The sequence below is a fragment of the Hemiscyllium ocellatum genome, chromosome 24 (genome assembly GCF_020745735.1).
Source record: "Hemiscyllium ocellatum isolate sHemOce1 chromosome 24, sHemOce1.pat.X.cur, whole genome shotgun sequence".
NCBI lineage: Eukaryota > Metazoa > Chordata > Chondrichthyes > Orectolobiformes > Hemiscylliidae > Hemiscyllium > Hemiscyllium ocellatum.
Genome location: NC_083424.1, coordinates 58,449,767 through 58,474,341, shown reverse-complemented (window position 1 = coordinate 58,474,341; position 24,575 = coordinate 58,449,767). Strand labels below are relative to the sequence as shown.

At 43.4% G+C, this 24,575-nt stretch overlaps 1 protein-coding gene across 1 annotated transcript in view; it reads left to right on the top strand.

Annotated features, from left to right (window-relative positions):
- si:ch211-225b11.4 (tRNA (32-2'-O)-methyltransferase regulator THADA) overlaps positions 1-24,575 on the top strand; it is a 308,818-nt gene that overhangs the window by 60,655 nt on the left and 223,588 nt on the right. Inside the window, exon 9 of the mRNA XM_060843883.1 lies at positions 17,174-17,310. Within this exon, the coding sequence (XP_060699866.1) occupies positions 17,174-17,310 (137 nt within the window). The remainder of the gene's footprint in view (positions 1-17,173; positions 17,311-24,575) is intronic.

Here is a 24,575-nt window from a genome sequence, read left to right as displayed (position 1 = left end):
CAACCCAGAAGCCAACACAAATTGAGTTTCTAATCTTCTGACAATGGAAATGGTACTCCAACTAAATATGATCTGAGGTGGAATACAGAGAAAACAGCGGGATCGACAGAAACAGGAAGAGGTAACTGAAGAATTTGTAAATGAAGTAAGTGAGTTAGCTAGAGATATAAAACAACCACCTGTGTGAACAAGCAATGAAAATAGATTAAAGAAACAGGGAACAGAAAACAAAAATTTGGATGGAGCATCTTGAAGAACAATATGGAATATTTGAAAAGCAGGACATGATTGAACTAGAAGAAGAAAATTATGGTCAATTTAAATGGATCAGAAACTGGAGATGTTGAAATAATAGCGGAATAAATAGATAAAAATTAGAAAAGCAGCTGGAATAAGGGAAGTAACAATAGAATTCATGAAAATTGGGAAGAATGTAACCTCAGTCCTTCCAAGCTGTTGTAAAGATATTTACTGATCAGGAGAATGGCCTGAGAGCTTCATTCAAGTATTAATATTCACCTGAAAAAAGGAGCCAAAGAAAAGCCTGAGTTCGGAAACTTAGGAACTTGGGAACAGGAGTGGGCCAGTCATTCCCTCAAGCATACTCCGTCATTAAACAAGGTCATGGCTGATCTGTGGCCTAGCATCGTGCGCTTGCCTTGGGCCCAAAGTGCCTTGGACCTCACACTTTCCCACATTGTATTCCATCTGCCACTTCTTTTCCCACTCTCCTAACCTGTCCAAATTCTTCTGCAGCCTCCCCACCTCCTCAATTTTATCTGTCTCTCTACCTATCTTTGCTTTGTATCTATCTGCAAACTTAGCCAGAATGCCTTCTGTTCCTTCACCTAGATCGTTAATGTATAAAGTGAAAAGCGTGCTCCCAACACTGTGGTACCATCCTGAGAAGGCCCTTTTCAGGAATGAAGGAGCCTGAGAAGGATCCCACTCTCTGCATTCTGCCACACAGCCAATCTTCTATCCATGTGAACATCTTGTCTCTAACACCATGGCTCCAGCCAACAAGACAACACCTTGTCAAAGGCCTTCTTGAAGTCCAGATAGATAACATCCATTGGCTCTCCTTAATCTAACCTGCTTGTTACTTCCTCAAAGAATTCTACCAAATTTGTCAGACATGCCCTTCCCTTGATGAAACCACACTGACTTTGCCCTACTTTACCATACACTTCCAAGTATTCAGAAATCTCATCCTTCACAATGGATTCCAGGATCTTACCCGTGACTGAGGTTTGGTTAATAGGTCTGTAATTTTCCATCTTTTGCCTAACTCTCTTTTTAAACAAGGGTGTCATATATTGATTTTCCCGTCTTCTGGAACCTTCCTTGATTCTAGCAATTCCTGAAAGATCACCACTAATGCCTTCACTTCTCTTTAGTTATGTCCCTTAGAACTCTAGGGTGTAGTCCATCTGTTACAGGTGATTTATCCACCATCAGGCCATTCAGTTTTTCTAGCATGTTCTCTTTGGTGATAGTCACCATACTCAGCTCTGACCCCTGACTCTCTTGAATTTGAGTGATATTACTCATATCTTCCACTGTGAAGACTGATGCAAAGTAATTATTCAGTTGCTCAGCCCTTTCCTTGTACCCCACCGCTATCTCTCCAGCGTCATTTTCCAGCAGCCCAATGTTTACATTTACCTCTTTTTTGCCGTTTATATATCTAAAGAAACTCTTACAGTGTTCCTTTATATTACTAGCTATTTTACCCTCATGTTTAATCTTCTCCTTCCTTATTTCTTATTTTGTTGCCCTCTGTTGGTCTTTGTAAGCTTCCCAATCCTCTGGTTTCCCTCTGCCCTTCATCATATTATATGCTTTCTTTTTTGCTTTGATGTTATCCCTGACTTCGCTAGTGAAGCCTTGGTTGCTTCATCCTCCCTGTACCATGCTTCATTTTCCTCAGGATGAATCTCTGTTGTGTTTCCTGTATTACTCCCAGAGTAATTACTCCTGCCATTGCTGCTCCACTGTCTTTCCTGCTAGGCTTCTATCCCAGTCAATTCTACCCAGCTCCTTCCTCATGCCTCTGTAGTTGCCTTTATTCAGCTGAAACGAACATTCTTCCTAAGGTGTGGTGCCCGGTTCTGCTCACAGTGCTTGGGAGTTTAATCAGGGTTTTGTAAATCTGCAGTGTTATGTCTGCATTCTTGTATTCCAGTCCTTTAGATATGAAGACCAGCATTCCATTAGCCTTCTTGACTATTTTCTGCCCATGTTCATTTCATTTTAAATAGCTATATGTCTGAACCCCCAAATCTCATTGGATAGCCACTGTATTTAACTTTGCGCCTTACAAAAATATCCTGGTGCATCCTTTTTCGATTCAAAATAAATAACTTCACACTTTATTTTAAAATCCGTCTACTACAGCTTTGCCCATTCACCTGTTGCAATTTTATGCTGTCAAGAAAACTGTCTACAATACTGCCCAATTTTGTGTCATCACCTGTTTTGGATATTTGACTTTACATGCCGTAAGGCGAAAGTGAGGACTGGAGATGCTGGAGATCAAAGTAAAGAGTGTGGTGCTGGAAAAGCACAGCAGGTCAGGCAGCACCTGAGGAGCAGGAAAATCTATGTTTTGGTTAAAAGCCCTTCATCAGGAATGCCATTATCCAAATTATTAATGAATATTGTGAATAATTGAGGCCCGACACATTTCTATGTTCTATAGTACAAATACATGGATGGCAGTAATTTAAGGGGTGTGTAGGTTCGGTTGATCTTAGGTTAAGCTAAATGCTCGGCACAACATCGTGGGCTGAAGGGCCGGTACTGTGCTGTACTGTTCTGTGTTCCATCCCTACAAGGTCACTACTAATCATGTCCTGCCGATGAGTATTGACCCAATGTTCTAACCCTCTGTTTCCTGCTAGTCAATTGATTGCCTATCTATGTCAGTAATTTGCCCTCAATTCTGAGTTACCAATTTAGATAACAATATCTTGTGTGGGGCTTTATCAAAACCCTCTGGGAATCCATATAAACAGCATCCATCCACAACATTTGTCACCTCTTTCAAATCTCTATGAGGTTTTCATATCATCAGGTCGATTGGTTGTCCAAGCATCAAAGGTTGTGTTGAGAATTATAACAAAAAACAATAGATAGGAAGGCAATATCAGAGATAACCAGGACAAGAGAAATTACTCAGCTTGTTAAGATTAATGTGTGGCCAGGGTTTGTATGTTTGTTTTGTAGATTTAAAAAAAATTGGTTGGACTGACTTTGTAAGTTCTTGACAGTGCTGAAAGACATTAGAGTAGCGTGGAAAAAGAAACTACAGATAAGTGTTGCACCATGTGGGGCAATGCACTGGGAATCAAGACCTGCTATTCCCAAATTCGTTACAAACGTTAAGGATGTTAAAAAGTGCTCACAGTTATCCAATTTACCTGTCATTTAGATCCAGGTTGACAGAAAGTGCAGACCATGTTTCTACTTTACTGAAATACTCTTAACAACAGGTAAATAATTAGGAAACATCATTGTATAGTTCTACTAATGAAAAGTCAACTCCTCTTAAATTTCCCCTTTATGTGCATAAAAAAAGTCATGGACGTTATGGATGAAGATACAGACTGGGGAAGCAGTTCAGAGATTCTTATTTCCAGGGTTGCTGAGACTCCTGTGCAGGTCAGAATGGTGCTCCTTGGCCTTCCTTCCCTACCAGATTTGCATTGGTTTGCAACAGGCTGTTTCAACTGGAACTGAGAAAAGGAATTATCAAGTAAAAGTCCACAGCTTATAGCAACTAATTTTCTTCAGTTTTAAAGTGGCTTTTACTGCAGAGAACACAGAGAGCTCTTCAGCTGGTGGAGATCTGATGCCGAGTCTGTAGACCAATCAGTTTCCAGTTGTAAATGAAAGCTCCCTTGGCTTCACCTCAACTACAACTATACTTCAACGCTGCAGCTGTGTAAATGTTTATTCGGGAATTGTCAGGTTACTTGCTTTCAAAACATACAACAATCTTACACCTATCCTTGATCTTTTAAAATAGTTCTTTTTTCATATTGGTTCACAATTAAAAATACAGAAAAATAAAAAAAACTGGGGTTTTATATAAGTACATGGATAAAGAACAACAGTGAGAGTGGTCAGCAGGGATTTAGAATCAGGTGGAATTGGAAGAGGAGTCTGACAATTGGGTGTGGTTTATTGCCATTGCTCTTCGATGTTTATGCAAAAGCCATGATCAAACACATATTTGAAGACAGAGTCTGGCACTTATATTTGGAGGTGAATGATAGCATCAGTTAGATTTGCAGATAACAAAACTCATAACTAGCACAGAACAATCAGAAGAATTTCTGAATTTCTCAGAAGGCTTTCTTGAGATTTTGAATTAAAGTGAACGTCAGCAAAAACCAAAGTGATGCATATCTCAAGTGAACAAATTCGAGTGTTTAGCAGTGAATATTTGTTTGGTAGTACAGAACTTGAATATTGTTGAAAAATGACACGTTTTGCCAAAGCTTTTTCTCTTGCATTCATCTCAACAATTTGCAAGATATTCCAACGTGACAGGAAACTAACATTTATATTTTGAGAAGAGAGTGCTGATTGGTTGACAGGTGGAATCAGATTGGTAGATGTGTTGCTGGGCAGAATAATGTAATTAATAATGATTGACAATTAACTGTCAACGTTAATTTGCCTTTCTTGATTAGGTGATGGGCCTGCATTCTATGTTTTTGTGATGCATACACTGGAGCACATGACTCCCTCTGCACTTCGGAATTTCACAGTTGTCCTCCATTTAAGAAATACTCTTCTTCTTCATTCTTCCTGCCAAAGTGAACAATTTCACATTTTCCACAGTCTATCTTCCAGATTTTTTTCCATTTACTCAACCTATCAATATGTGGCTGCAATTTCCTTATATTTTCTATTCAATATGATTTATGCTCTATCATAGTGTCATCAGTGAATTGAGCTCTCAGGCTTTTGCTTCCCTCATCTTAGTCATTGATGTAAATTGTAAGAAGTTAAAAGCCCAAACAGAAATCACTGAGGGTCTCCACTTCCGATCCAACCAGAGGACACTGAGACATCGCTTATTTGCATTCTGGGAGTGGATTTTGCAGTCTGTGCAGGTGCAAGGGGTATCGTGGAAGAACCTACTGTTAAGGAATGATCAGCCCCAAACATTACATTTCTGTAGTGTTTCCATTCGTCCTCCCTCCTCTAACCAAACAAAAGAGAGGCAAGGTTCAGAGGAGAGAAGACAGAACATCATGAGAGGAAGGTTGGCAGTGAGAGTTCCAGCAGGTAAAGCAGTGTGAGCCTAAACAGCCTCTGGAAACTGTTTTGAGAAATTGTTATCAAAGCAGAGAGCATCAGCAGCTTCAATTTAGTTTTAAAAGTATTTGACATTGGAAAGATTAATTACATTAAAGGCTAAGACATGGCAGGAGTACTCCAAATTGTAGTCTGCTCCTCTTGCTCAATGTGGGAAGCTGGAACATTTCCAGTGCCTGGGACCTGCATGTGTGCAAGAAGTGCTTCTGGCTGCAGCTCCTGGAAGCCTGAGTTTCGGCATCTGGGGACACTGGACAATTCACAAGGCAGAGAGTATCGTGGATAGCATGTTTAGAGAGGTGGTCACATTGCAGACTCAGACTCCACAGGCAGGAAGGGAATGGGTGAGCACCAGGCAGAGCAGGAGGGCTAAGCAGGCTGTGCAAGAATCTCCTGTGGCTATTTCCCTGCCAAACAGATTTAACGTTTCAGATACTTTTGAGTGGAATAGCCTCGCAGCCAAATTCGTGGCACCACACTCTGCTTCAGAGGTTTTTCTGTGGCTGCAAACCAGAGTCGATGATAGTGTGTTGCTTCCCCGGTGTGAGGGTACTAGATATCTCGGAGCAGTTGCCGGACATTCTGGTGGGTGAGGGCAAAAAGCCAGTGGTTGTGGGACACGTTGGTACAAGTGGCATAGGTTAAAAAAAGGGATGAGGTCCTAAAAGCAGAATATTAGAGAAGTAGGAAGAAAGTTGAAATGTAGGACCTGAAAGGTAGTTACCTAAGGATTACTAGCAGTGCCACAAACTAGTCAGAATAGAAACAGCAGGATGTATAGGATGAACACATGGCTGATAAGATGGTGTGAGGGTGAGGGTTTCAGATTGATGAGGAATTGGGGCTGGCTCTGGGGGAGGTGGGACTTCTACAAACTGGACGGGGTACACCTGGACAGGATCGGGACTGATGACCTTTGGGGGGGGTGGGGGTGTTAATGAGAGTTGTTGGGGAGGGTTTAAACTAGTGTGGCAGGGATTGGGAACCAGAGGACTGGGACAGTAGGTGCAGAAATTGAGGGAGAGTTAGAAACCAAGCAAAAATGACTAAGAACAAGAACAGACAGGACATTGCTGCTGAAAACACAGGAGTTGGTTTGAAATGCATGTGTTTCAGTGTGAGAAGAATAATAGGTAAGGTAGTTCTAACTTTGGTTGGCACTTGAAACTATGATATCATTGTGATTTTGGAGACTTGGTGAAAGAGAGATAAGATTGGCAGCTGAATGTCCGAGAATTCAGATGCTTCAGGTGTGATAGAAAGGGATGTAAAAGGGGTGGGGAGTTGCATTACTGGTAAAGAAATATCTCACAGCTGTACTGAGGGAGGATACTTCAGAGGACAGTGAGGCAATATGGGTAGAACTCAGGAATAGGAAAGGTGAAATCACAATGCTGGGAATATACTACAGGCCTCCCAACAGCCAGTGGGAGATAGAGGAGACCATATGTGGATGAATTTTGGAAAGATGTAAAAATAGCTGGGTTGTTATGGTGGGTGATCTCAATTTCCCATTATTGACTGGGATTCATTTCATGCTGGGGGCTTGGATAGGGCAGAATTTATAAGGACTACTTAGGAGGGTTTCTTGACGCAGGGAAAAGATTGAGATTCTGAAGGGAGATTACAGAGAGTTAGGCAAGAATTTAAAAAGGAGGTCTTCGAGAGTAGTAATATCTGGATTACTCCCGGTGCTGCGAGCTAGTGTGGACAGGAATAGGAGGGTAGAGCAGATGAATGCATGGCTGAGGAGCTGGTGTATGGGAGAAGGATTCACATTTTTGGATCATTGGAATCTCTTCTGGGAAAGTCGTGACCTGTACAAGAAGGATTGCACCTAAATTGGAAGGGGACTAATATCCTGCAGGGAGATTTGCTAGAGCTGCTCGGGAGGATTTAAACTATAAAGGTGGGAGGGGTGGAACCCAGGAGGACGTGAGGAAATAGATCAACCTGAGACTGGTACAGTTGAGAACAGAAGTGAGTCAAACAGTCAGGGCAGACAGGGACAAGGTAGGACTAATAAATTAAACTGCATTTATTTTAATGCAAGGGGCCTAACAGGGAAGGCAGATGAACTCAGGGCATGGCTAGGAACATGGGACTGGGATGTCATAGCAATTACAGAAACATGGCTCAGAGATGGACAGGACTGGCAACTTAATGTTCCAGGATACAAATGCTATAGGAAGGATAGAAAGGGAAGCAAGAGAGGATGGGGAGTGGCGTTTTTGATAAGGGAGGATATTCCCGGAAATACATCCAGAAAGGTTATTTGGGTGGAACTGAGAAATAAGAAGGGGGTGATCACCTTATTGGGATTGTATTATAGAACCCCTAATAGTCAGAGGGAAATTGAGAAGCAAACTTGTAAGGAGATCTCAGCTATCTGTAAGAATAATAGGGTGGTTATGGTCGGGGATTTTAACTTTCCAAATGTAGACTGGGACTGCCATAGTGTTAAGGGTTTAGATGAAGAGGAATTTGTTAAGTGTGTACAAGAAAATTTTCTGATTCAGTATGTGGATGTACGAACCAGAGAAGGTACAAAGCTTGACCTACTCTTGGGAAATAAGGCAGAGCAGGTGACCGAGGTGTCAATGAGGGAGCAGCGACCATAATTCTATTAGATGTAAAATAGTGACAGAAAAGGATAGGCCAGATCTAAAAGTTGAAGTTCTAAATCGGTGAAAAGCTGATTTTGACGATATTAGTCAAGAACTTTCAAAAGCTGATTGGGGGCTGATGTTCGCAGGTAAAGGGGTGGCTGGAAAATGGGAAGCCTTTAGAAATTAGATAACAAGAATCCAGAGACAATATATTCCTGTCAGGGTGGAAGGAAAGGTGGTAGGTATAGGGAATGTGGGATGACTAAAGAAATTGAGGATTTGGTTAAGAAAAAGAAGGAAGCATATGTCAGGTATAGACAGGATCGATCGAATGAATCCTTAGAAGAATATAAAGGCTGTAGGCGTATATTTAAGAGGGAATTCAGGAGGGCAAAAAGGGGACATGATATAACCTTGGCAAATAGAATTAAGAAGAATCCAAAGGTATTTTACAAAAAGATTAAGGACAAGAGGGTAACAAGGGAGAGAATAGGGCCCCTCAAAGATCAGCAAGGCGGCCTTTATGTGGAGCCGCAGAAAATGGGGGAGATACTAAACGAGTATGGAGTTTAATTCAAATAAATGTGAGGTGCTGCATTTTGGGAAAGTAAATCTTAGCAGGACATATACACTTAATGGTAAGGTCCTAGGGAGTGTTGCTGAACAAAGAGACCTTGGAGTGCAGGTTCATAGCTCCTTGAAAGTGAAGTCACAGGTAGATAGGATAGTGAAGAAGGAGTTTGGTATGCTTTCATTTCTCGGTCAGAATATTGAGTACAGGAGCGGGGAGGTCATGTTGCGGCTTTACAGGACATTGGTTAGGCCACTGTTGGAATATTGTGTGCAATTATGGTCTCCTTCCTAGCAGAAAGATGTTGTGAAACTTGAAAGGGTTCAGAAAAGATTTACGAAGACGTTGCCAGGGTTGGAGGATTTGAGTTATAGGGAGAGGCTGAACAGGCTGGGGCTGTTTTCCGTGGAGCATTAGAGACTGAGGGGTGACCTTATAGAGGTTTACAAAATTACAGGGGCATGGACAGGGTAAATAGACAAAGTCTTTTCCCTGGAGGGCATAGTTTTAGGGTGAGGGGGGAAAGATATGGAAGAGACCTAAGGGCAACTTTTTCACACAAGCGTGGTACGTATATGGAATGAGTTGCCAGAGGAAGTGGTGGAGGCTGGTAACAATTGCAACGTTTAAAAGGCATTTGGATGGGTATATGAATAGGAAGGGTTTAGAAGGATATGGGCTGGGTTCTGGCAGGTGGGACTAGATTGGGTTGGGATATCTGGTCGGCATGGATGGGTTGGACCGAAGGGTCTATGTCCGTACTGTATATCTCAGTGACTCTATGTAAACAGTCGAAAAGTGTGGCACTGGAAAAGCACAGCAGGTTAGGCAGCATCTGAGGAGCAGGTGAATTGATATTCCTGATGAAAAGCTTGTGCTTCAAACGTTGATTCTCCTGCTCCTCGGATGCAGCCTTACTGGCTGTGCTTTTCCAGCACTATACTTTTTGACTCTGACCTCCAGCATCTGCAGTCCTCACTTTCTCGGAGTATGTGAACAGTCTCCAACTAGGGAAAGGCCTAAGGGGATATATCAGACCTGGTTTTGGGAAATGAGCCTGGCCAGTTGAGTAAAGCTTCAATGGTGGAGCATTTCTGGAGTAGTGACTATAAAACCATGAGTTTTAAGATAGTCAGGATCGGGATAACCACAGTCCCCAGTGAAGATGGTTAAATTGGGGCAAGGCAAACTTCAACAATATTAGGCAGGAACTGGAAAATTCTTATTGGCTGTTTGGGGGTAAATCAACATTGGACGCATGGGAGTATTTTAAATGGCAGTTGATGAGAGTTCAGGATGGCATGTTCCTGCCATTATGAGCTTGGTCAAAAAGGACAAGGAAGCATATGTAAGGTCTAGGAAGATGAGAACTGACAAAGCCCTTGAAGTATATGAGGAAAGTAGGAAAGAACTTAAATAAGGAATTAGAAGGGCTAAAAGGGTCATTAAAAGTCATTAGCAAACAGGATGAAGGAGAATCCCACGGCTTTTTATACATATATAAAAAGAAAGAAGGTAGCCAGGGAAAGGGTCGACTCAGTCGAGGACGAAGGGAAGAATGTGTGTTTGTGGAGCCAGAAGAGCTGGGTGAGGTCTGAAGCAAATACTTTGCTTTGGTATTCACCAAAGAGAAGGAATTGGTGGAGGATGATCTCAGGGAAGAGGATATCGAGTTTCTAAGCCAAGGTGCTATTAAAAAGGAAGAGGTGTGCATCTCAAAAAGTATTAAGGTAGATAAGTCCCTGGGTCCTGATGGAATCTGTCCCAGAAGACTGAGAGAGACAAAACAATTTGCTGGAACATTGAAAGGCGCCTTTGTATTCTCCTTGGCCGCAGGTGAGGTCCCGGAGGACTGGAGAAGAGCCAACGTTGTCCCATTGTTTAAGAAGGGTAGCAGGGATAATCCAGGAAATTACAGGCCTGTGAGTCTCATGTCAGTGGTAGGGAAATTATTTGAAAAGAGTCTTAGGGACAAGATCGATACACATTTAAAAGCAAATGGATTGATTAGCAATAGACAGCATGGTTTTGTGCAGGGGAGGTCATGCTTCATTGAATTGATAGAGTTTTTTGAGGAGATGCCAAAGATGATTGATGAGGGAAAAGCAGTTGATATTGTCTCCACGGTCTTCAGTAAAGCCTTTGACAAGGTCCTTCATGGCCGACTGGTACAAAAGGTGAAATCACATGGTATTAGGGGTGAGCTGGCAAGATGGATACAGAACTGGCTTAGTCATAGCAGACAGAGGGTATCAGTGGAAGGATGATTTTCGGAATTGAGGGTTGTGACTACCAGTGTTCCACAGGGATCAGTGTGGGGACCTCTGCTGTTCATGGTCTATGTAAATGACGTGGTGGAAAATGTAGCTGCTCTAATTAGTAAGCTCGCAGACGATACAAAGATTGAAGGAATTGTGGATAGTGGGGAGGATTATCAGAGGATACAGCACAATATAGATCAGCTGGAGGTATGGGCAGGAAAATGGCAGATGGAGTTTAATCCAGACAAATGAGAGGCGATGCATTTTGGAAGGTCAAGTACAGGTGAAAATTATGCAGTGAATGGCAGAACTCTTAGGAGTATTGATATGCTGTGGGATCTGGATGTGCAAGTCCACAGATCACTGAAGGTGACAGCACAGGTAGAAAAAGGCCAATGCCATGCTTGCCTTCATTGGAAGGGGCATTTAGTATAAGGGTAGGCAAGTTATGCTGCAACTTTATGGAACTTTAGTTAGACAACATTTGGAATATTGCGTACAGTGCTGGTCACCACACTACTTGAAGAATGTGGATGTTTGGAGAGAGTATCGAAATGATTTACCAGGATGTTGTCTGGGAAGATGAAAGGTTGGATAGAGAGGGCTTGTTTTCACTAGAACACAGGTGTTTGAGAGGCGACCTGATTGAAATTTATAAGACTGTGAATGGCTTGAATAAAGTGGAAAGTATAAGATTTTATTTCTCCAGTTGGAGGTGTCAATTACTGGGGAACACAGGTTCAAGGTGCAGGGTGGGAAGTTTAAAAGAGATGTGCACAACAGGTTTTTCATAGAAAGGGTGGTGAGTGCCTAGAATGCGCTGCCAGAGGAGTTGGTGGAAGCAGACACAATAGCAGCATTCAAGAAATACCTGGACAAATACATGCATATGGAGGGAATAGAGGGTTACGGATCCTGTAAGTGGAGACACATTTAGGATGGAAGGGCAAAATGTGTCGACGACGCTTGGAGGGCCGAAGGGCCTTTTTTAATGTTTTTTTTGGATGTGGGCATTACTGGCTGGGTAGCATTTATTGCCCGTCCCTAGTTGCCCTTGAATAAGAGCCGGTGAGCTGCTTTCTTGAACTGCTGCAGTTCACCTGCTGGAGGTTGACCCACAATGCCAATCGGGAGGGAATTCCAGGATTTTGCTCCAGTGACAGTGAAGGAACTGTGATATATTTCCAAGTCAGGATGGTGAGTGGCTTGGAGGGGAACCTGAAGCTCCTTGTCCTTCTAGATGGAAGTGGTCTTTGGTATGGAAGGTACTGTCTGAGGATATTTGGTGAATTTCTGCAATGCATCTTGTAAATAGGACACACTTCTGCTACTGAGTGTTGGTAGTGGATGGAGTGAATGCTTGTGCATATAGTGCCAGTCAAGCGAGCTGCTTTGTCCTGGATGGTGTCAAGCTTCTTGAGTGTTGCTGGAGCTGCCCTCATCCAGGCAAGTGGGGAGTATTCCATCACATACCTGACTTGTCAGGAGATGAATTACTTGCTGCAGTATTCTTAGACTCTGACCTGACTGTATTTATGTGATGAGCCAGCTGATCAATGATAACTCCCAGGAAGTTGCTAATTGGGCATTCAGTAATGGTAACACCATTGAATGTCAAGAGGATGTGGTTAGATTGATAGTCATAGCCTGGTATTTGTGTGGCGCAAAGATTACTTGCCACTTGTCAGCCCAAGCCTGGATATTGTCCAGATCTTGTTGCATTTGGGCACAGACTGCTTCAGTGTCAAAGGAGTCACAAATGGTGCTGAACGTGGTGCAATCATTGGCAAACATCCCCATTTCTGACCTTATGATGGGGGAAGGTCATGAATGAAGCAGCTGAAGATGGTTGGGCCTAGGACGCTACCCTGAGGAACCCCTGATGGAGTTCTGGAGCTGATCTCCAACAACCACAACCATCTTTCTATGTGAATCATCCAGAGAGGCTTGCCTTGCCTCATAATCTGTTAAATGAAGAGTGACAAGGGGTACAACCTACCTCTCACCCCCAAGTCTGTTATAAAGGAGTGGTTAAATAAAATGAAATCCTTTCATTCACTCTATAACCAAAAAGTAACAATTTATTTTTCTAACTCCAACAGTGAACAAATTGACAGAATCACTAACAAACCAAATAATTCCCCTTTAAATTTAATTGGTCTTTTGTCTCCAAGTGTCTGGTTTAAATTAATTGGCTAAATTTAAGAAATCTGTTGTCTTGGTAAAATTGCTACTAATGGTATAGCCTTTTGATACAGATGTTTCAATTAGAACACTTGCAACTGGCAAGCTGCTGCCCACAGACACTCATTTTCAAATTGCTATGCACAGAAAAAAACACACAATCATTTAAAGGGACCACACACTCTTCCCCTTATCATTTTACAAACATCAAAGCCTAACATCCTGCCTTCCAATCCACAAATACTCTACCTAACTTCGCAACAGTCAGGTATGAATCTAACCACTGGAGAGTTGTCCCCCTGATACCCATTGATTCCAATTTTGCTCGGGCCCCGTGATGCCACTTTTGGCTGAACACAGCCTTGATGTCAAGGGCTGTCATTCTACCTCCCATTTGGAATTCAGCTCTTTTGTGCATGTTTGAACCAAGGATGTAATGAGGTCACGAGCTGTGTGGGCCTAGCGGAATCAAACTGTCCCTGTGCTATATTGTTCTTTGTTCTTGTTCTTGCCGCATTCCAACAGCCAGCCAAAGAACCACTTATAAAGACACTGTTTTATTCTATCCAGCCGATCATGTGTCTATGCTAACATATTATACCCCACCATGAACTTTCATTTTCTTAAATGACCTTTAATGTGGCACCTTATCAAATGGTTTCTGGAAATCCATGTGTGAAGCATCGACTGGCTCCCTTTTAGCCATAGTGCATGGTGCTCCTTCAGAGAACTCTAATAAACATGATTTTCCTTTGACAATAACCAGGGCTAATTCTTCCTGAGTTTTTTGAAACATGTAGCTATATTCTTTTTAATGATCAATTCAAACATTGTCCCACAACAGACAGCAAATTAACTGGCTGAATGTTTCCTGTTGTCTGACTCCCTTCCTCTTGAATTTAGGGGTTATACTGCTCCTTTCCAGTTTGACAGAATTTTTTCTGAGTCTAGGAAATTTTAGACATTGAACACCAACATATCTACTAGCCCATTAGCAACTTCTTTAACGAACCCAGAATGTAGTACGTTTGGACCCTGAGACTTGACAATCTGCAGTCCCATTGGTTTGCATCGTCCCACTTCTCTCATCATTGTATTTTGCTCAGTCCTTCTCTCCTTTCCACCTGCTGATTTACAGTTATTGTTGGAATGTTTGTTAAATTGTCTATGGTGAAGACACATTAGACTATTTGTTCATTTCATCCACCATTTCCTCATCTACTGTTTATTCACATTTTCACTTTCTGGAGGACCATCACTCGCTTTACTTATTCTTTCTCCAGCAATATCGGTAGAAACTCTTGTAATTTATTTTTCTATACCTAGCTAGTTTCCTCTCACACTGTAAGTTCTTCCTTCTGTTTTAATTTTCTGGCATTCTCTAGCATTCTTTATGTTCTGATCAATCATTTGACTTGCCACTCATTTTGTCCCTATAACACACGCATCCAATATTTCTTGTTGTATGCTTTGTCCCACATTGTAGTTACTGTTCACCACTCCGATTAGCAACCTCTTTTTGCTTCTATTCCTCATCTCCAACTAAACTGATTCTCCACATCCTGATCTCCTGAACCAAGGCCACAACTAACTGTTGCACAGATGTGTCATTGATGAACAGTGCTACCCCTCCAGCATTACCTAGCTTTTTATTTTTCTTGACTTGTGATATTCAGGACCCAATCCTGATATCCTGCATGCATGTCTCTGTAATGGCAAGCAGATCATATTTTTTTTTCCATTGTGTACTATCAATTTATTTACTTTGTTATAAATGCTGTGTACTTTCAGATACAGCACCTTTAGTTTTGGCTTTTTGGTATATTTGTAGCATCTAGTCTTTATTATTGGTATATTCTTAGGTTTTATCTCTCTGCCCGTCCTACCATTCTCTGATCTTTATTTCACATCTTATTATTTTCCCCTTTTGTTCTACTATTTGATATTGCACTTTTGATCCCTTGTCCCCACTATTTATTTTAAAATCCTCTCCGTCTCTTAAGTTACACAGTTTGGAAGTACACTTGCCCTATCATGGTTCTGGTGTAGACCGTCTCAATGGTACAGCCCAGCTTCAATATGCTCTCCATTCAGTAGGGTCATGGCTGATCCAACACTCCTTACACTTTCCTGCCCTTTTCCCATAACCCTTGATTTGCCTAATAATCAAAAATCTATCTATGTCAACCTTAAATACACAGAAGGACTCTGCTCTCACAGTGTCTGTGTCAAGAGGTTCCAAAGTCTCTCAATCCATTGAGAGAAGAAGTTCATCCTCCTCTTAGCCTTAAATTGGCACCTCTTCATTTTAAGACTGTGTCCTCGAGATTCTCTCATGGAGGTAAACATCTTCTCAGCATTTATCTTGTAAAGATCTGAACAAATCCTACATGTTTCAATGAGATCACCTCAGTCACATCAGCTGTGACAAGATTTGGGTAGAGTAAGGAGTGTCATTAGGCACCAAGGGCCAGTCTGTGCATGAAGTCAGGGGACATTGGTACTGTTAAATGAATAATTCACATCCATCTTTACTTGCGAGAAAAAAGGATCTAAGTACAGAATATGACAAGAGGGGCCATCAGGTTTTTGAGAAGATTGATATAAAAAGCAAGGAGGTGTTGGAAGTTTTGGCAGATTTAAAATTGGATAGATCTGCAGGTTGGGATGAGTTGTATCCCAAGCTCCTATAGGAGAAGAGAGAGGAAATCACAAGGTCCTGACCAAAATTTTTAATTCTTCTCTGGCCATAGAGGAGGAGGTGGTAGTCGGCTGGAGGACAGCTACTGTGGTTCCACTTTACAATAAAGATGGTAGAAATAGGTCACGAAGGGAGTGGTCCTTGCGGAACGCTGATAGGGGAGGGGAGGGAAATATATCCTTGGTGGTGGGGTCCGTTTGGAGGTGGCGGAAATGGCGCCGCATCTGCTCCCAGGAGGACCAATTCCAACACCGCACAGCCCAGATGGCCTCCTTCTTCAAGGACCGCAGATTCCCCCCAGACGTGATCGACGATGCCCTCCACCGCATCTCCTCCACTTCCCGCTCCTCCGCCCTTGAGCCCCGCTCCTCCAACCGCCACCAAGACAGAACCCCACTGGTTCTCACCTACCACCCCACCAACCTGCGCATACAACGTATTATCCGCCGCCATTTCCGCCACCTCCAAACGGACCCCACCACCAAGGATATATTTCCCTCCCCTCCCCTATCAGCGTTCCACAAGGACCACTCCCTTCGTGACTCCCTTGTCAGATCCACACCCCCCACCAACCCAACCTCCACCCCCGGCACCTTCCCCTGCAACCGCAGGAAATGTAAAACTTGCGCCCACACCTCCACACTCACTTCCCTCCAAGGCCCCAAGGGATCCTTCCATATCCGCCACAAGTTCACCTGTACCTCCACACACATCATCTATTGCATCCGCTGCACCCGATGTGGCCTCCTCTATATTGGTGAGACAGGCCGCTTACTTGCGGAACGCTTCAGAGAACACCTCTGGGCCGCCCGAACCAACCAACCCAATCACCCCGTGGCTCAACACTTTAACTCCCCCTCCCACTCCACCGAGGACATGCAGGTCCTTGGACTCCTCCACCGGCAGAACACAACTACACGACGGCTGGAGGAGGAGCGCCTCATCTTCCGCCTGGGAACCCTCCAACCACAAGGTATGAATTCAGATTTCTCCAGCTTCCTCATTTCCCCTCCCCCCACCTTGTCTCAGTCGGTTCCCTCAACTCAGCACCGCCCTCCTAACCTGCAATCCTCTTCCTGACCTCTCCGCCCCCACCCCACTCCGGCCTATCACCCTCACCTTGACCTCCTTCCACCTATCCCACCTCCATCGCCCCTCCCCCTAGTCCCTCCTCCCTACCTTTTATCTCAGCCTGCTTGGCTCTCTCTCTCTTATTCCTGATGAAGGGCTTATGCTCGAAACGTCGAATTCTCTATTCCTGAGATGCTGCCTAACATGGGGTTTGTAGCACCGGGATTGAGATAGGGTCAGTAGCATTGGGATCGGGAATGGGTTCAGTGGTGTCGGGATCAGGGAGATGTCAGGACCAAGTTGGCACAGGGTTGGGAGTGACTGAGTTAGCACAGCACAGGTTTGGAGATGTGTCATTGTTGGGAGTGTTGGGATCAGGATGTGCTCGGGTTGTGCTGATGGTGATGGGATGATGTGACATTGGTGTCTCATTTGATTTCAGTGCTGACTCTGTGGCTGAAGTGCATCAAGGTGAATATTGCCACAATCTGGAGACTGCGTGCTGGGAGGCTGCTCGAGCAGCATTCAGCTGTTACCACCCAACTATTGGAGCTGATATGGCACAGGATTGAAAGCCCAGTAAGCAATTGCGAGGGATCGTCTGTGGGTCAGAGGGTAGAGCAGGCAGGATTAGGATGAGGTTCTCTGGGGTGTGGCAGTAATCGTAACATTCCTGTGAACTTGTGCACAGGTAGATGCACTGACGTCAGCGGACAATATTTTTGCACTGAAATAGTCCATTCTCTCCAATAATAAATTCAAGGGCTTATTGAGGTAGAGAGGAGGACAGAGACAGGACAGCAATGGAGGAATAAGGAACAGGACAGATCTGTTATAAGAGTTTTCAAGATATAGATCAGTAATTATTTATTGGAGAAGAATGCTGAGAGATTGAGAATGAAGGCAAGTAAATGGAGTTAAAATACAGAGGAATCATGTTTAAATTGATCAAGCAAAAGGGTGTGAGTTGTTTACTCTGTATTAATCCTGTCCTTGTACTGAGACCGCTTCAAGGGAACAGTGTAGGTGAGGCTTTACTTTCAGCAATGGTAGAGTTAGCTTTACTTACAATTTAAAAGAGAAGAAGGAGCTTTATTTTGTATTGAACCTTGTGCTGTGCCTGCCTTGAGAGTGTCCTCGATTCCCAACGCTGGGAAAAAGACTGAGTGCATTCACCCTATCCATGCCTCTCATGATCTTATATGCTTCTATAAGATCCCTCCTTATTCTCCTGTGCTCTAAAGGAAAATGTCCGAGCTTGTCCAACCTCTCCCTATAACTCAGACCCTTGAGTCCTGGCAACATCCTTGTAAATTTCTTCTGCACTCTTTCCAGTTTAATACCATCCTTCCTATAGCACGATGGCCAAAACTGAACACAATATTCCAAGTGTGGCCTCACCTACATCCTGTACAACTGCAGTATAACTTCCCAATTTCTATACTTAATGCCTTGACTGAAGCAGGCCAGTGTGCCAAAAGCTTTCTTCACAGCTCTGTCTACTTGTGGCCCTACTTTCAGAGAATTATGCACCTGAACTCCAAGGTCCCTCTGTTCCACTACACTTCTTAAGGTCCTACCATTCACCATGAAACTCCTATCATGATTTGACTTTCCAAAATGCAAGACCTCACACTTATCCATATTAAACTCCTCACTTGCCATTTCTTGGCCCACTTCCCCAGCTGGTCAAGGACCTGCTTCAATTTCCGATAACCTTTCTCACTCTCCACAATACTGTCTAACTCATTGTTATCAGCGAACTTATTAGTCATGCCTTCCTTGTGCATTCTCATCCAAATCATTGATATAGATAACAAACAGTAATGGACCCAGCAATGATCCCTGAGACACTCCACTAGTCACAGGCCTTCAGTCCGATAAGCATCCTTCCACTATTATCTTCTGCTTCCTACCATCAAGCCAATTATGTAGCCAAATTGCCAGCTCCGCCAGATTTCATGCGATCTAACCTTCCAGAGCAGCCTACCATGTGGAACCTTACCAAAAGCTCTAACAAATTTGTGTGGCATGATCTCCCATGCACATAGCCATGCTGACTACGCCTAATCAAACCCTGTCTTTCCAAATGTATGTATACCTTATCTCTCAGAATCTTACATAACTATTACAAGTGTTAAGCTGAATAACCTCTCGTTCCCAGGTTTTTCTTTGCAGCCCTTCTCGAATAATGGCACAACATTTGCTACCCTCCAGTCTTCCGGGACATCACCTGTGGCTAACAATGATGCAAAAATATCAGCCAGGGTCTCCACAATTTCTTCTCTAGCCTCTTGCAGTGTTCTTGGATATATCTGGTCAAGCCCAGGAGATTTATCCACCTTCATACACTTGAATACATCCAAAACCTCCCCTACTGTGATATGGACTGTCCCCAAGATGTCACAACTAACTTTCCCAAGTTCCCAAGTCTTCATGTCTTTCTCCATAGTAAACACAGAGGGGAAATACTCATTGAGAACCTCATCCATCTCCTGCGGTTCTACACATCCATGTCCACTTTGGTCCGATTCTGTCTCTAGTTATTCTTCTTCCTTTATACTAAAGAACTTCCTTGGATTCAATTTAACCTCCTCAGTCAAGGCTATTTGTGCCTGTTTTTCACCCTCCTGATTTCCATCGTCAGTAAACTCCTGTATCTCCTTTATATCTCCAGGGAATCCCTTGATCCCAGCTGCCTGTACCTGAAATGTGCCTCCTTTTTTCTGGTCAAAGCCTTAATATCTCTTGTCATCCAGGATTCCCTGTTCCTGCCAACCTTGCTCATCACCCTCACAGGAAAATGTAGACTTTGAACTCTCGCTATCTCCTGTTTAAAGGCCTCCCACTTGCCGGTGGTCCCTTTGCCTGCAAACAAACTACTCCGATCAACACCTGCAAGCTCCTGTCTCATTCCATCAAAATTCGCCTTGCCTAATTTAGAACTTGAAGCTGCGGACCGGTCTTGTCTCCCTTCTTGACTATTTTAAACTTAATAGAACCACGATCACCGGTCCCAAAGTGTTCCACCCATGTCACCTCAGTCACCTGTCCTGTTCTATTTCCCAAGAGTAGGTTGAGTTTTGTCCCTTCTCAGGTAGGACCATCTATGTAAGGAAACTTTCCTGAACGCAGTTAACAAATTCCACCCCATCTAAGCCCTTAATGCTGTGTCAATCCCAGTCTATGTTAAGAAAATTAAAATCCCCTACTATGACCACCATATTGCTTCTGCAAGTCTCCCCAGTTTCTCTGCATATTTGTTGCTCTAATTTCTGTTGACTACTTGGGGCCCTACAGTACAACCCCAATGACATCACCACCCCCTTCTGATTTCTTAGCCTCACTAGATGATCCTTCAGTTATTTCATCTCTGATTACTGCTGTGGGAAACTCGCCTTAATCAAAAATGCAACTCCACTTCCCCTTTCCTCCAACTCTGTCCTGCCTAAAGCACCTGTACCCTGGCAGATTGAGCCGCCAGTCCTGTCCCTCCCTTAGCTATGTTTCTGTAATGTCTATAATATCCCACTCCCATGTACCTATCCGCACCCTGAGTTCATCAGCTTTACCTGTCAGCCCTCTTGCATTGAAAACAATGCAGTTTAGTACAACGGGCATTTCTCGTTCTCCGTTGTGTTCCAACCTGATCTGTCTCTTCAACTTACTATTTCTGATTACTGCATCTCCTTCCAGCTTCACACTTGCCTCCCTACTGTTGAGGATCCCAACCCCCTGCCAATCTAATTTAATTCCTCCCTTGTAGCACGAGCAAACCTTGCCACCAAGATATTGGTCCCCTCCAATTCAGGTGCAACCTGTCCCTCTTGAATTGGCCACCTCTGCCCCAGAAAAGATCATAATGATCTAAAAATCTCAAACCCTGCCCCCTGCACCACAGCCTTCTGACCTTACCCTCACTAACACATGCCATTGGAAGTAATCCAGAGATTACCATCGTTGAGGCCCTGGTTTTTAACTTTTTTCCTAGCTCTCTATAATCAATCGGCAAGACCTCATCCCTATTTCTATCTATTTCATTTGTGTCAACATGCACAATGACCTCTGACTGCTCACCGTCCTCCTTGAGAACATTAATCAGCCTCTCCGAGGCATCTTGGACCCTGGAACCCAGGATTCCTGTTTGTGGCCACAGAACCTCCTGTCTGTCCCCCTAACTATTGAGTCGTCTCTCACCAAGGTTCTATTTATCTTTATCCTTTTCTGCTGTGCCCCAGAGCCAGTCAAAGTGCCACGGACCTTGCTACTGCTGCTTTCCTCTGAACGATCATCCACCCCTCCCAACAGTATGCAAATGATATACTTGTTTTTGAGGGGAATGGCCACAAGGGATTCCTGCACGCTCTGCTGACTCACTTTAGCTTTCCTGGTGGTCTCTCCTCCTGCATCTCAGATGTGACCACCTCACTTCATGGATTTTCTCCAGCTATTTCTATTCTTGTCAAAGAGAGCTTTGCTTTTAGTTTACTTTCAGGTTAAGAGAGTAGAAGAGCTTTACTCTGCATCCTGCCCCGCACAGTATGTCTCTTGAGAGTGTTTGATGTAGACAGTATCGAGGGAGCTTTACTTTCAGGATAAAAGAGTAGTGAGACTTTTACTCTGTATCTGACCCTGTGCTGTACCTATGCTGGGATTGTTTCGTGGGACAGTTTCGAGGGACAGTGGTGCTGGAAGAGCACAGCAGTTCAGGCAGCATCCAAGGAGCAGCGAAATCGACGTTTCGGGCAAAAGCCCTTCATCAGGAATAAAGGCAGAGAGACTGAAGCATGGAGAGATAAGCTAGGGGAGGGTCCTTATCTCTCCATGCTTCAGTCTCTCTGCCTTTATTCCTGATGAAGGGCTTTTGCCCGAAACGTCGATTTTGCTGCTCGTTGGATGCTGCCTGAACTGCTGTGCTCTTCCAGCACCACTGATCCAGAATCTGGTTTCCAGCATCTGCAGTCATTGTTTTTACCCAGTTTCGAGGGACAGTTTCGAGGCAGTTTTATATTTAGTATAAAAGAGTAGAGAGAGCCCTTGCTATTCCCGTGCTGAGATTGTTTGATGAGGACAATGTAAAAGATGTGTTACTTTGTAACTAAGTGTGTGCAGTTCCTGTCCTCGGAATGTTTAAAGGAACAGTGTAGAAGGAGCTTTAATTCCAGTTTAAAAGAATAGAGGGAAGTTTACTCTGTGTCTGACCCCATGCTGTCCCTGTCATACAGCACAGAAGTAGATTATTTAATCCAACCGATCCAGGAAACACGTAATCCCAAACTAAACCAGTCCCAGCTGCCTGCTTCTGGTCCATATTCCTCCAAATCTTCCTATTCATGCACTTATCTAAGTGTCTTTTAAATTTTTGTAACTGTACCTACGCCCACCACTTCCTTAGGAAGTTCATTCCACACTTGAACCACCTGTGTAAAAAAGTTTGCCCTTATAGCTTTTTAAAATCTCTCTCCTTTCACCTTAAAATATGTCCCCTAGTCTTGAAATCCTCCATCCTAGGGCAAGACACCTACAACCAACACCTCCTGATTTTATGATTCTCTGTAAGGTCACCTCTCAACCTTCTGTGCTCCAGTGAAAGAAAGTCGTAGCCTATCCGCCTTTGTTTAACAATTCAAACCTTCCACACCCAGCAACACCCTGGTAAATCTCTTCTAAACCCTCTCCAGCTTAATAATATCCTTCCTATAACTCAGCGACCAGAATCAGACACAGTACTCCAGAAGAAATCTCACTAATGTCCTGTACAACCTCAACATGACGTCCCAACTCTGAAACTCAAAGGGTTAAGTAGTAAAGGCAAGCGTGCTAACTGCCTTTTTAACCAACCTCTCTATTTGTTATGTAAACTTTAAAGAATTATGTACCTGAACCTCTAGGTCTCTCTGTTCTATAACTCTACGCAAGGCCCTAACATTAATTGTATAAGCCCTTCCCTTGTTTGTTGTACCAAAATCCAATACCTTGCATTCATCCAGATTGAACTCCATTTGCCTTTTTTCAGCCTATTAACCCATTTAATTAAGATCCCTTTGTAATCTTAGAAAATCTGCTTCACTTTCCACTATGCCACCAATTTTGATGTCATCCGCAAACTTACCATCCTTGCCTTCTATGGTCTCATCCCAATCATTTATATAAATGACAAACAAAAGAGGACCCAGAGCCAATCCCTATGGAACATTGCTGGTCACAGGCCTCCAGTCTGAAAAGCAGCCCTCCACTACCTCTCTCTGTCTCCTATCATTAAGCCAATTATGTATGCAATTGGTAAGTTCACCCTGTGACCGAATTTTACTAATTAGTTTCCCATGCAGAACCTTGTCGAAGGCTTTACTAAAGTCCAAGTAAACAATGTCTACTGCTCTGCCCTCATCAATCTTTTTGGTAACTTCCTCAAAAAACTCAGTCAAATTTATGAGATATGATTTTCCTCACGCAAAACTATGCTGGCTATCCGTAATCAATTTGTGCCTCTCTAAATGCCTATAAATCCTACCTTTTACAATCACCTCCAACAACTTACCCATATCCAAAGTCAGACTCACAGATCTCTAGTTCCCCAGTTTCTCCTTATGAACCTTCTTAAACAAAGGCACAACATTCGCCATTCTTCAGTCATTAGGCATCTCACCTGAAGTTATGGATGATGCAAATATTTCTGTAAGGGGTCTTGCAATTTCCTCCCTTACTTCCCATATAGTTTTGGGATAGTTTAGACCAAAGATTTATCCATTTTTATCAATATTTATTTTCCTGCGTTCTCCATTTCTTTCTCCATAGTAAAAACTGACACAAAATATTCATTTAGTATCTCTCCCGTCTCCTGGGGTTCAACACAAAGTCGACTTTCTTAATCTTTAAGGAACCCTATCCTCTCTGTAATTACCCTCTTACTCTTAATGTACTTGTAGAATCTCTTCAGATTACCCTGAACCTTACCTGCCAAAGCGATCTCACATTCCCTCTTTGCTTTCTTGATTTCTTTCTTAAGAATGCTCCTACACTATTGTGTAAGAGATTCATTTGAACTCAGTTTTTTTTTTAGATTAGACTTACAGTGTGGAAACAGGCCCTTCGGCCCAACAAGTCCACACCGACCCGCCGAAGCGAAACCCACCCATACCCCTACATTTACCCCTTACCTAACACTACAGGCAATTTAGCATAGCCAATTCACCTGACCTGCACATCTTTGGACTGTGGGAGGAAACCGGAGCACCCGGAGGAAACCCACGCAGACACGGGGAGAACGTGCAAACTCCACACAGTCAGTCACCTGAGTCGGGAATTGAACCCGGGTCTCAGGTACTGTGAGGCAGCAGTGCTAACCACTGGCCCACAGTTGTCGATATCTAATATAAGATTTTCTTTTATTCTTGACTAGAACCTCAAAACTTTATTCCATAATTGTTCCTTAATCTTACCAGCCTTACCTTTCACTCTAATGCGGCACGGTGGCTCAGTGGTTAGCATTGCGGCCTCACAGCACCAGGGACCTGGGTTTGATTCCAGCCTCACGTGACTGTCCATGTGGAGTTTGCTCGTTGTCCCCGTGTCTGCGTGGGTTTCCTCTGGGTGTTCCGGTTTCCTCCCACAATCCAAAGATGTGCAGGTTAGGTGAATTGGCCATGCTAAATTGCCCATGGTGTTCTGTAGGTTAGGGGTAAATGTAGGGTAATGGGGAATGGGTTTGTGTGGATTACTATTTGGAGAGTTGGTGTGGACTTGGAGGACCAAAGGGCCTGTTTACACCCTGTAGGGATTCTATGAATTGAAATTCTATGAAACAAGCTCTCGTCATTACGTTCTTGAAAGCCTCCCACTTGTTC